Below are 11,634 nucleotides of genomic sequence, written 5' to 3' on the forward strand. Positions count from 1 at the left end.
GGTCCCCACTGGGCGTATGAGGGTGAGTGGGGTCCCCCACACCCAGGCACCCACACCCCGTTTTCTCCCACACCCCGAATCCACAGCCCCACGCACCCCGGAGCTGAGGGGCATCACCCGGGTCCCCCCAGGAGGGAGGGAGTTTGATGGGTGCAGCGCCCCACCCCCCCCCCCCGCGCCCCCACCCTCCCGGACACCTGGGACCCCCAGATGGGAGCGAGACAGATGGGCACAGCCCCCCCCAACACTTGTGTCCCCCCCAAAAGGACAGAGACGGATGGGTGCAGCCCCCTGTTCCCTCCCACAGGACAGCCGGGTGCCCCCAAATGGAGGGAGCTGGATGGGTGCAGCCCCCTGTGCCCCCCAGCCCGGACCCCGGCTCCCCCTCGCTCTCCAATGGTCCCATTGTGCTCTTTTACGTAAGGCTCCGGCTGCCAAATCCAATTAAGATCCGGCCCCAGCCAAATCCCGGCTAAGCCCGGCCTGCGGCCCACGGGGACCCCCTGGCCCCCCCCCCCCCGGCCGCGGCTTTGTCCCTGCTCCCCCGGCCAGAAAAAATTGTCCCCAGAAGATTAACGAGCACGTTGGGAATGTCACCATGGCCTCGTTTTGGTTGGGGGGCGATGAGGGCAGTTGGGGTCACGGGGCCAGGCTGGGTAAAGCAACGTCCCTGAGGAGGGGGTGGGGGGCCCACCTGGATGCCTGGGTCCCCCCAGGCCCCCACGGGCAGCAGCACTGGCCCGAGGGGCACCCAGCGTGCGGGGGCCGAGCCCAGTCGCCCATCGACATCCAGACGCGATGGGCGCAACCGGACCCCTCGCTGCCGCCCGTCCGCCCCGTGGGCTACCAACACCCCGACACCCCGGCCTTCGCCCTCGCCAACAATGGCCACACCGGTGAGCGGGTGCCGGGGTTTGGGGCGGGGGGCGGGGGATCCGGGGAGGGGGGGTCCCTGCGTGGCGCAGGCCCCGCTCAGCGTCCCCCCGCCCCGGCCGCAGCGGTGCTGGCGCTGCCGCCCTCCCTGCGGCTGCAGGGGCTGCCCCGCAGCTTCGCCGCCGCTCAGCTCCACTTCCACTGGGCTCGGCCCGGCCACGCCGGCGGTGCTGAGCATCTCCTCGACGGCCGCCGTGCTCCCGCCGAGGTAACGGGGCGGGGGTCCCAAAGGGGTGGGGGTCCCGAAATGGGCTCCGGCCTGGGAAAGGGGACGGGTGTGAGAAATGGCATGGGAATGGGTCTGGGTGTGGGAAATGGGTCTGGGGGCAGGAAATGGGTCTGGGGGCAGGAAATGGGTGGGGGAATGGGGTGGGAAATGGGTCTGGGTGTAGGAAATGGGAGCGGGAATGGGGCTGGAGGTGGGAACGGGGTGGGAAATGGGAGTGGGAATGGGGCTGGGTGCAAGAACCAGCGTGGGAATGGGGTGGGAAATGGGAGTGGGAATGGAGCTGGGTGGGGAAACTGGCATGGGAATGGTGCGGGAAATGGGTGTGGGAATGGGGCTGGCTGGGTGAAACAGGTGCAGGGGATGGGGAAAGGAGTCCTGGTGTGGGAAACAGGTCAGGGATCAGGAAAAGGGCAGGAAAATGGGTGCGGGAAATGGGTCTGAGGGTGGGAAATGGGTGCAGGAATGGGGCTGGGTGTGGGAGCAGGGAATGGGAAATGTATGTGGGCACAGGAAAGAGGCAGGGAAATGGGTGCCGGAAGGAGTCCGGGCACAGGAATTGTGTGTAGGGAGTGGGAGACAGGTCCAGGCACGGGAAAGAGGCAGAGACAGGGGCGGGAAATGGGTGCAGGAAGGGATCTGGGTGTGGGAACCAGCGTGGGAATAGGCGTGGGAGCAGGAAATTTGGTGCAGGGAATATGGGAAATGGGTCAGGGTAGAGCAAAAAGGCAGGGAAATGGGTGCAGGAAACAGGTCTGGGGGTGGGAAATGGCAGCAGGGAAGAGACTGGGTGAGGGAACTGGGTGCAGGGAATGGGAACAGGGAGCTGGTGTAGGAAACGGATCTGGGCACAGGAAGCAGGCAGGGAAACAGGTGGGGAATGGGTCTGAGGGCAGGATGGGTGCGGGAAAGGGTCTGGGTGCAAGAACCATCACAGGAATGGCGCAGGAAGGGGTCTAGGTGCAGGAGTCGCATGCAGGCATAGGAGAATGCAGGGGAAAGGGCAGGGGAAGGGGTTGAGGTGCAGGAAATGGGTGCAGGAAGAGGAAACGGAGCAAGAACGGGTCTGGGTGCAGGAACCGGCGCAGGGCCAGGTGACAGGACCCAGGAACGGGTGCAGCAGCAAGGCCAGACACCGCGAGAGGTGCTGAGACAGGCGCAGGCAGCAGTGTGGGATTGGAGCTGGGAACAAGGCATGGGAAAGGGGGTGACTGGGGGGGCACGGGTTGAGGGGGGGTCCCTGCTCTGCCCCCCCCCCGCCCCGCGTGGAGCCTCTCTGCCCACAGATGCACGTGGTGCACTACGACGCGGAGCGCTACGCCAACGCCAGCGAGGCGCAGCACCACGCCGGGGGGCTGGCCGTGCTCGGTGTCCTCCTGGAGGTATGTGGACCCTAAAACACCCCCACCCTCACCCCTCAAAAGCCCTGACCTCCCCCCCCGCTCCCCCCTAGGTGGGTGCTGACCCCCACCCCGCCTACAACAACATCCTGAGCCATTTGGGGAGCATCCGCTACGCAGGTGAGCAAAGGGCGCGCGAGGGGGGAAGCTCGGGGAGACAGCAGGGAGGGGGAACCCCAAACCCCTCATCCCACACCCCCCAACCGCTCCCCCCCCCAGGACAGACGACGGCCATCCCCTCCTTCAGCGTGCAGGACCTGCTGCCCCCACGCCTGGACCTCTACTATCGCTACAACGGGTCCCTCACCACCCCTCCCTGCTTCCAGGGCGTCCTCTGGACCCTCTTCCAGCAGCCTGTCCACATCAGCCTGGCCCAGGTAGGGCCCGCTCTGGGGTGAAACCCTCTGGTTTTGGGGAGAGGGGCAGCCCCAGCACTCCCCCCACCCTCCCCATTTCAGCTAGAGCAGCTCCAGGGAACCCTTTACGCCACGGCAGCGGCCGAGCCTGAGCCCCAGCGCCTGGTGGATAATTTTCGGGCCCCGCAGGAGCTCAACCAGCGGCTGGTGCTGGCGTCCTTCCCCAGGGGTGAGAGGCCGCCCAGGAAGGGGGGGGTGGGCAGGGTCCCCCCCTACACCCCCAAAATTGCTCCCAGAGCCCCAGCTGGGTGCAAGGCTGTGGTGCTGAGCCCTGGCTCTGCCCTTGCAGGGCCCGAGGGGTATTCGACAGGTGAAATCATCGCCATCATCTTTGGCACCGTTGCTGGCTGCCTCAGCATCTTCCTCGCCCTCTACTTTGTGGCCAAGAGGATGCGGTGAGAGGCCCTCCCCCCCCCGCGAGGATGGATCCCCCCCCAGCAGGGGGCCCGGACACTCCAATGAGAGGGTCTGAGCCCCCCCAGGAGACGATCACTCTCATCTCAGCCCTTCTCCCCTCCCTGAGGCAGAGCGAGGAGGGCGCAGCACCAGGATGTCGTGTTCAAAGCCTCCTCCCGCCGCACCCCCTCTGACGACGGCCCCCACCCTTGAACCCCCCCAGGGCAGGGCTGCGACAGGCCCCCGCTGCCCCGCAGCCCTCTGCCCCTGCCAGAGGAGCCAGCTGCAGCTCAGCCCCCCCATGGCAGCAGCTCCTGCCTCGGCCCCACTGGATATAAAGCCCCTTCCCCACCCCAGGGCACTGGCGGCTCTTCGCTGGGGAGGGAACGGGGCTGCTCGCCAAGGGGCTGTGGAGCCGGATCCTGTCAGCCCCAAGAAACCACGACCCTCGGGTGCTCCCCCCGAAGCTCGGGCAGGGGCTGGGAGCAGAGCGAGGTGGGGAGGACCGACCCCTCTCCCCCTGCAGACCCCTCACCCTGGCCCCAGCACAGAGGTCGCCTCCCTGCCACGGTACCCGTCGCACTATTAAAAAGGTTTGACTCGGAATCAAAAACATAATTTACCCCGTCCCCAGTGGCACAGCAGGGTAAGGGGTGCCCCCAGACAAGACCCAGTGGGGAGCAGAAAGGGGGTGAGCGGGGCAGAGCACCCCCCATCCTGGGTCACCCCACTTCCACTGAGGCCGAGCGGGGAATGGCAGCAGGTTGGGCCCCTCCAGGGGGGAAATGCGAGGGAAGGGGGGGGCCTGCCCACACCACAGGGCACCCGGCCCCCCCTCCCACCTTCCCCCTCCAGCCATACCCTCTAAGGAAAAAAGTCCAACCCGAGTCCCTGATGAAGCTAAACAGGGCACCCACAAGCACCAGGTGGACCCCAAAAACCCCCTCTGGAGCGTAAGAGGGCACGGAGCCGCCTCTGCGCCACGGAGAGGGCCCAGGGCTCGGCCGGGTGGCGGCACCGGAGGAGCAAGCCGCAGAGGCGGGGGCAGCGTCCTGACCTTCCGGCTGCCGAGAAGAGGGCACTTGGGGGTGGCGCGGGCAGCGGCAGGGCTGCGGCTGCCGCTCAGTCCTCAAAAGGCACCTGCAGCGCCGAGTACGTCGTCACTCTGCGGTCACCCTCCTGCTCACCTGGGGGGCAGAAAGCGGGGAGAGGGTGAGCGTGGGGGCCTGTTGCGGGGTTCACAGGAGCCCACATTAGCCAGGAGACGCGGCTGATGTTCAATGAAAGGGTAACGGTTGCAGGGAAAACCCATCCTCCCCCACCCCAGCAGCTCTGGGCCCCCCTGCGCCCATGTCTGACCCCCCCAACGCCTACAAGGCGACAGAGACCCACCCAAAAAGCCGCTGCGTTGCAGGGGTGACACCCCCCACCGCCTGCCCCTCCCTGCCCAGCCCCCCCTTACAGGAGAGGCACTTGAGGATGTTGCGGAAGGAGCCCCCAGCGGTGACAAAGGACCAGAGGCCCGTGCAGAGGGTGAGGATGAAGATGGGCACCAGGCTGGCCTCGTACCAGGGGTTCAGGAACGTCTGGGGGATGGAGGGAGCAGTGTTAGGAACATCGCTGCCTGGCAGCTGCCCCTACAGCCCCCCCAAACAGCCACGGGGGGAAAGGGGAGCCAGGCCCCCTGAGCGGAGCAGGCTTAGGCTCAAACTCAAGAGTTCAGGTTTAAACTTTTGCCCACCAGGAGCTTAGCGGCTAATCCTCCGTCCGACCCCCAAGGCCTTCGTTAGCCCCCCTTCCACCAAGTGCACCCCAACAGGCTGCCCTGGGCAGGAGGCACCCAAGAGGGCTGTGACTCTCCCCACGTCTCCACGGCAGAGATTTAGGGAGTTTGAAGCAGCAGCGGGCGTCTCTGCGATCCCCTCTCTGGCCCCACAACCGCTTTACTTTGGGGACAGCTTTCGGGGCAGCTCCGGTCAGCTCTGGCTCACCAAACTCACCAGCCCCGAGGCGAGGAGGTGACTGGCAACCACCAGCCCCAGGCTCCCGTAGCGGCGTTTTTCGCAGGCGTCGAAGAATATCACTCCCCAGAAGGTGTGGAGCAAGACAAGGGCCATGGTGAGGAAGGCTGAGGGAAGAGGGCGACACAGACCCCCTCAGACCTCGCCACCACCTTCCTCCTCCTCACTTTGGTGAAGGGCCACACGCCGGGGCTGCAGTCCTGACTCTAACCAGTGCTGCTGCAGCACCTCAGCCACGAGCCCCCGGCCTGCGGCACACACCGGCCCCAGCCTCACCGGACGTGATGAAGTAGTACGGCGAGTCCCCGTGGATTCCAACGGTGCCCGGCCCGATGGAGTCTGCCAGGACGTTAATGAAGGAAAACGCGCCGCTGATGATGCCGAAGGACAGGCCTGAGACTGCGGAGGGAGGAGGACTGAGCTCAGAGCAACCGGAGCTGTGCTACCTCTGCCGCGAGCCCCGGACACAGCGCCTGTGCCCAAGGAACGGCAGGAGAGCGGGAACAAGAACTGGGAAGGCTGCTTTAGCCCCGTCAACACCATCCCCAGTCTCCGATACGCACACGTCCCACTGCCAGGCAGCCCCGAAGAGCGCAGGGAGGTCAGCGACAGCCCAAGCCCTCTCCGGGTTCGTGCTCACCGTAAGCCATCTGCCTGAGGGAGACGGGGGACCGGCCATCCTCGCTGATCATCGCCAGGCCTTCATCTGCCTTCCTGCTCGGGCAGGAGAGAAAGCGTGAGCGGCCAGCCCGGAACAGGGGCCTCGGCACACAGGAGAGGGGAAGGGAGGGTTGTCAATGAGCCTGGGGCAAGAAGGAACAGCTCTCTCCCAGGATCCGACACGGAAGATGCTTTGTGGGGTTCCCCAGGCAAAAAGCAGAGGGATCGCAGCTACCAGAACAGGTCACCCGTCCCCAGGGGGCACAAGCAGGCCGCCCTCGCACGGGCTCTTACTTCAACAGCTTGAAGTAGGCGAATCTGAAAGCCTCCTGCAGCAGGACGGAGACGGCGGCCCCGAAGATGAGGAGGCTGTACTGCAGCTTGGCGTCCTCCCGGTCGCTGAGCTGGACCGAAACGAACCAGATCAGAGATGCCAAGAGCAGCGATACCAGCCAGAAAAATGCCCTGGGGAGAGAGGAACGCCAAGCTCATGCTCCAGAGCTCAGAACCACACAGCAAACACGTGCCAAGCTGCTTGCGTGGTTTGCCTGGGCCCCAGGTCACGCGTTCAGCAGGGGAAGTTTTTGGCGGCGGCGGCGTGGGCTGCCTGGCCATTGTCACATGGGGAGGGCACGCGAAGGAAGCGCGTGGCTGAAAATCAAACAGATTTGTAAGCTCAAATCCTCCTTTTCTTCTCACACCCATCATGACCTTCCCAGAGGAAAGCTGCTGCCCTGCAGAGCAGGGAAGGATGCTCAGGCTTTGCTCCTTGAGGTGAAACACAGGGCTGCCCTCAGAAAGCCAAGCGTGGTGGGACACGGCTGCTCGGAGCCGTTCCTCTCCCTCTTTTCTCAATAGTGCATCCCCCCACTGACACGGGGGCAGGAGTCGTGACCCCAGGGATGACCGGGCACACGAAGGAAGAGCCGAACACTTGGAAGGGATGGCGTGTCGCCGCTCGCGGCTGTGGCTCTGCCAGCACAAGGAAGGCTTTGGGAGACCCCAAAGCGAGGGGACCCCAGGACGGGAACAGCCCCTCCACCCCCTACAACTTCATGGCCTCACCCCACCTGCATAGGCCATTTCCCAAACCCTCCTCAGACCCCCCTGCCAGGCACAGCCTGCCGCCCGCCACCCCAGAACTGCCCCCCCAGGGCGCTGCCTCCCACCCCACACCCCCTCGGCTGCCCCACCATCTCCCCTTCAGCCCCTCTCTGGGTTTGCTGCCCCCTAAGCCCCCTCCACTGCTGCCTGACCCCAGACTCTTTCAGCCCCCCACCAACCCTCTCTCAGCTGCCAACCCCCCCCCAGGAACCCCTCAACTACCACAGACCTGACCCCTTGACCACTTCGATCCTGCCTGGCCCATCGCCCCCCTCAACTGTCCCCTCGCCCCCCCCGGTGCTACCTGCCCTGCTCCAGAGCCCCCCCCTGCCCCCCTCAAGGCTCTCTCACCCCACACCTGCCCCCAACGGCCCACCTCAAGGCTCTCTCACCCCACACCTGCCCCCAACGGCCCACCTCAAGGCTCTCTCACCCCACACCTGCCCCCAACGGCCACCCTCAAGGCTCTCCCACCCCACACCTGCCCCCAACGGCCACCCTCAAGGCTCTCCCACCCCACACCTGCCCCCAACGGCCCCCCTCAAGGCTCTCCCACCCCACACCTGCCCCCAACGGCCCCCCTCAAGGCTCTCCCACCCCACACCTGCCCCCAACGGCCCCCCTCAAGGCTCTCCCACCCCACACCTGCCCCCAACGGCCCCCCTCAAGGCTCTCCCACCCCACACCTGCCCCCGACGGCCACCCTCAAGGCTCTCCCACCCCACACCTGCCCCCGACGGCCCCCTCAGCTCCCCTCAAGGCTCTCTCACCCCACACCTGCCCCCGACGGCCCCCTCAGCTCCCCTCAAGGCTCTCTCACCCCACACCTGCCCCCAACGGCCCCCCTCAAGGCTCTCCCACCCCACACCTGCCCCCAACGGCCCCCCTCAAGGCTCTCCCACCCCACACCTGCCCCCAACGGCCCCCCTCAAGGCTCTCCCACCCCACACCTGCCCCCAACGGCCCCCCTCAAGGCTCTCCCACCCCACACCTGCCCCCAACGGCCCCCCTCAAGGCTCTCCCACCCCACACCTGCCCCCAACGGCCCCCCTCAAGGCTCTCCCACCCCACACCTGCCCCCGACAGCCCCCTCAGCTCCCCTCAAGGCTCTCCCACCCCACACCTGCCCCCAACGGCCACCCTCAAGGCTCTCCCACCCCACACCTGCCCCCAATGGCCACCCTCAAGGCTCTCCCACCCCACACCTGCCCCCAACGGCCCCCCTCAAGGCTCTCTCACCCCACACCCGCCCTGCCCCGCCCCACCGCGGCCCCCCGCCACCAGCGGCTGCCTGAGGCCCCCCGCAGCCCCCGCAGCCCCCCAGCGGCGCCCGCCGGGCTCACCCCGCCACCAGCACGATGACCCGCAGCGGCTCCGCCGCCACGCGCAGCACGACGAGCGCGAGCGCCGGCCCGAAGGCGATCGCGGCGCAGCCGAAGCAGACGGCGGCGCCCATGGCGGCGGGGGGCGGGGCCTGCAGGCGGCTGGGCGGGAACAGCGCCGCCTGGCGGCGGGAGGCCGCGCCGCGCCGCGGGAGAGCGGGGCCGGGACCGGACCCGGGGATGTTCCTGCGGCCCGCAAAAACCCCTCCGGCGAAGGGGACCTGCAGCTCCCCCGGACGCCCTCGACCCCGGGACAGTCCATTGCCCCGGCCGATGCTCGATAAACCCATCTCTTTATTTCATCCTCTGCAGTAGAGCGGTGGAGCAGCGCCAGCGCCCCGCGGGGGTCGCACGGTGATGGCGGGGCTGGTCGAGTTCGGAGGGGCGAGCGCCGGCTCCGGGCTTGTCGGCACGTCCGGCTGCGGGTCACGGCCTGGGCCCGGCCCGGGCGGCGAAGTTCAGCTGGGCGCAGTTCAGCTCTCCCTTGGGGCGACGATGCCGTCAGAGCCGCCCGCGCACCCCCGGCTCCCCCCGCCGCCGGCGCCCCCCGGGCACAGGGACGCCGCCCCCCTGCCGGCCCGCACGCCCCGGCCCAGCCCGGGGGGCCGCGGGGGCCGCGCAGCCTCACCTCGTCCTCCCGCGACGCGGGCGGCATCGGGGCCCCGGGCTGCTGGGCTGGAGGGGACAGAGCGGGGAGACCTGTCCCTCGTGCGGGGACGGGGGCTCCGAGGGGCCGCAGGGCACGGAACAGCCCGAGGGAGGGCGGAGGGGGCGGGAGGCGGGCGGCGGGGGGCTGGGGGTGCGGGGGTGCCAGGGAGGGCGCGGGGCGGCGGGGGACACGGCGGGACGCCCGCGGGGCCGTGCCGCGCTCCTTACCCGTGCGCGTGGGGCGGCGGAGGCAGCAGGTGCTGAGGCCGAGGCTGAGCAGCAGCAGCGCCCCGACCCCGGCCGGGCCCCAGGCGCTGGGGCTCAGGAAGGAGCAGCCTGGGCGAGAGGGGCTGGCTCGTCCCACCGTCTCCCCATCATCCCCCCCGACACCCCCACCGGCCCCCCAAACTGCCCCTGCCCCGCGGCCGAGCCATCCCCACTTGCCTCAGTTCCCCCAGGGCCGAGCCAGCTTCGGGGTGGGGGGCCGGTTCCCCCCATACTCACCCGTGGCCTCGTGTAGCTCCACGCTCCTGCGCACGGGGCGCCCCGAGGCATTGAAGCGCACCTCACAGAGCCCCCCGGCCCCCCCGGCCGTGCCCATGGGGCTGAGGAGCGGCCCCTCGCCGCCCCCCAGCCCCAGCATCCCCCAGGCCGCCCCCCGCCAGGAGACGAGGACGGGGCCGGTGGAGGCACCCACGGCACAGACCAGGCTGGGGGGGCCCGGGGGGGCCCCGCGGAGCGCCAGCACCCGCACCCAGCTCCCCTTGCTCCAGCTGTCTGCAACAAGGAGAGGGGGCTGCAGTGGGGCGGGAGGTGGGCACGCACCCGCGCTGGGCGGGAGGGAGCTGGGCTGGAAGCCATGGGAGGGGTGGAGGGCGATGCGGAGGGCTGGGGGGAAGGAGGAGGAAGGGGAAGATGGAGGGGGATGAGGAGGGATGGAGGGGACGGAGAGGGACACAGCGGGGGATGGACGGGGACGGCGGGTGCTGGAGGGGGACAGAGGGTGCTGGGCAGGACAGCGCGTGAGAGCAGGGGATGAGGGACATGGGGGTGACATGGGGGTCGTGGGGGTGACATGGGGGTCGTGGGGATCCCGCCCCCCGGCACAGTCACCATCCTACCTCCCACCAGCAGCGCGGTGCCATTGCCAAAATCCGGAAGCCAGGAATGGCCGTAGACGCACAGGTAGAGGCCGGTGTCCTGGGGACGGGCTCCGGTGATGCGCAGGGTGACACTGTACCCTCCGTACTCACAGGAGAACCTCCCCTTCGTCCCACTCTGGCAATCCAGGACCAGGCTGGGCCCAGCCCTGCCACCGCGATGGTACCACCACACTTTGGCTTTGCTCTTCATGGCCTCGCTGGCCTCGCAGCGGATCTCCACCGTCCCCCCGACCTCCACGGCCACGACGGGCTGGGGCTGGTGCAGCCTCAGCAGCGCTGCCGGGGCTGTGGGGACCAGCCAGGGGCTCATTCCCCTCCCAGGCTCCAACCAAGCCCACTGCAACCACCGCCACCTCGCCCCCCCGGCAGCCACTTGCTCCAAAAAGCCCAGAAATCTCCCCGAAGCAGGGCCTGGCCACCCTCCCCCGGCCCTGGCCCTCCCACCCACCCAGGCAGAGCCAGAGCAGCCCCGCGGGGGCCAGCGAGCCCCCGGCTCCCATCGGTGGCCGGCGCTGCGACGCGGGGGCCGGTTCCTCCCTGGGGCTGAGCCCTTCTGCAGCGCTGCCGCTGCTGCCAAAACCACGGGTGACCTGAGCAGCGACACCCCCCACCCCGTCCTGCCTTCGTCACCGGGGACGCAGCGGCCCCTCGGCCACGTGCCGCACACCGCAGCACCCCTGGCAGGCGGCGGGTGCCGGGGCTGGGATGCCACCGGCCGCCTTCACCCCCTCGTTTCAAAGCCTCTGGACAGAACCTGGGGGTCCCTGGCGCACCGCAGGGGAACCAGCCCGCCCGGGCGACGCTCGCAGCCAAAGGGACGCTGAGCCCCCTCCAAAACGGAGGGAAGATCTTCTCTGGATGCAAACCCTGGGCGAGATGCTGCAGGTCCCGAGCCAGGAGCCGCCTGGCACCAGGCTCGGGGTGGGGAAACTCGGTGGGGTTTAAGCCATCTGGGGACGTTGGGGGACGGAGACGGCCCCGGCCGTGAGCGCACTGGGGCTGGGCGCGCCCTGCCTACCCTGCCTGGGTCCCAAACACGCTGCAAGCACAGAAATCCCACCGCTTCCACTGGTTTTTCCGCTGTTCCTGAGAGCATGTGATGGAGACCCTGCCCCGCTACCTCCCAGCAGCCCCCAGCACCCCAAAACACCCTCCAAAGGGACTAAAAACAGCAAAGCCATTCCCAGCCCCCAGCCCTGCTACCGCCTTTCCTGCTGCGGTTCAGCACACCCGGCCCTCGGCCAAACTGGTGCCGAACAACACCTCAGAGCCCCGCTGCTGGTGG

General features: G+C 68.4%; 3 protein-coding genes across 4 annotated transcripts in view; 1 reads left to right on the forward strand and 2 right to left on the reverse strand.

Moving 5' to 3' along the window:
- The first annotated feature begins 14 nt into the window (after positions 1–14).
- On the forward strand, positions 15–3,970 carry CA14 (carbonic anhydrase 14). Its single transcript, XM_064475223.1, has 8 exons — positions 15–896; positions 999–1,141; positions 2,446–2,541; positions 2,613–2,679; positions 2,779–2,936; positions 3,018–3,144; positions 3,265–3,370; positions 3,503–3,970. Exons 1-8 carry the CDS (start codon positions 599–601, stop codon positions 3,582–3,584), a joined length of 1,077 nt encoding a protein of 358 aa, XP_064331293.1. The 5' UTR covers positions 15–598; the 3' UTR covers positions 3,585–3,970.
- Position 3,971: 1 nt separating this feature from the next.
- The window catches only part of APH1A (aph-1 homolog A, gamma-secretase subunit), a 42,448-nt gene continuing 34,785 nt past the window's right edge, over positions 3,972–11,634 (reverse strand). Inside the window, exons 1-7 of one of the 2 annotated variants that reach the window (XM_064475224.1) lie at positions 8,500–8,612; positions 6,347–6,517; positions 6,033–6,106; positions 5,669–5,791; positions 5,372–5,499; positions 4,834–4,957; positions 3,972–4,558 (exon numbers count right to left, since the gene is read on the reverse strand). In XM_064475224.1, coding sequence (XP_064331294.1) covers positions 4,494–4,558; positions 4,834–4,957; positions 5,372–5,499; positions 5,669–5,791; positions 6,033–6,106; positions 6,347–6,517; positions 8,500–8,612 — 798 coding nt within the window. In that variant the 3' untranslated portion in view covers positions 3,972–4,493. Of the gene's footprint in view, positions 4,559–4,833; positions 4,958–5,371; positions 5,500–5,668; positions 5,792–6,032; positions 6,107–6,346; positions 6,518–8,499; positions 8,613–11,634 lie in introns of those variants that run through there. The other variant, XM_064475225.1, reaches the window with a different exon arrangement.
- On the reverse strand, positions 8,914–10,659 carry LOC135317960 (uncharacterized). The gene is made up of 6 exons (XM_064474697.1): positions 10,308–10,659; positions 10,012–10,074; positions 9,691–9,963; positions 9,415–9,522; positions 9,167–9,213; positions 8,914–9,021 (listed from the first exon to the last, which is right to left on the reverse strand). Exons 1-6 carry the CDS (start codon positions 10,657–10,659, stop codon positions 8,965–8,967), a joined length of 900 nt encoding a protein of 299 aa, XP_064330767.1. The 3' UTR covers positions 8,914–8,964.

This window comes from Phalacrocorax carbo, chromosome 28 (genome assembly GCF_963921805.1).
Source record: "Phalacrocorax carbo chromosome 28, bPhaCar2.1, whole genome shotgun sequence".
Classification (NCBI taxonomy): domain Eukaryota; kingdom Metazoa; phylum Chordata; class Aves; order Suliformes; family Phalacrocoracidae; genus Phalacrocorax; species Phalacrocorax carbo.

Coding starts and splice junctions, on each gene's coding strand:
- CA14 (XM_064475223.1), top strand. CDS start 599: ATGGCCTCGTTTTGGTTGGGGGGCGATGAGGGCAGTTGGGGTCACGGG. Junction 1,142..2,445: donor GCCGCCGTGCTCCCGCCGAG/GTAACGGGGCGG, acceptor CTCTGCCCACAG/ATGCACGTGGTGCACTACGA. Junction 3,145..3,264: donor GCTGGCGTCCTTCCCCAGGG/GTGAGAGGCCGC, acceptor CTGCCCTTGCAG/GGCCCGAGGGGTATTCGACA.
- LOC135317960 (XM_064474697.1), bottom strand. CDS start 10,659: ATGAGCCCCTGGCTGGTCCCCACAGCCCCGGCAGCGCTGCTGAGGCTG. Junction 9,214..9,414: donor CCGCCGCCCCACGCGCACGG/GTAAGGAGCGCG, acceptor TGTCCCCTCCAG/CCCAGCAGCCCGGGGCCCCG. Junction 9,022..9,166: donor CCGCGTCGCGGGAGGACGAG/GTGAGGCTGCGC, acceptor CGTCGCCCCAAG/GGAGAGCTGAACTGCGCCCA.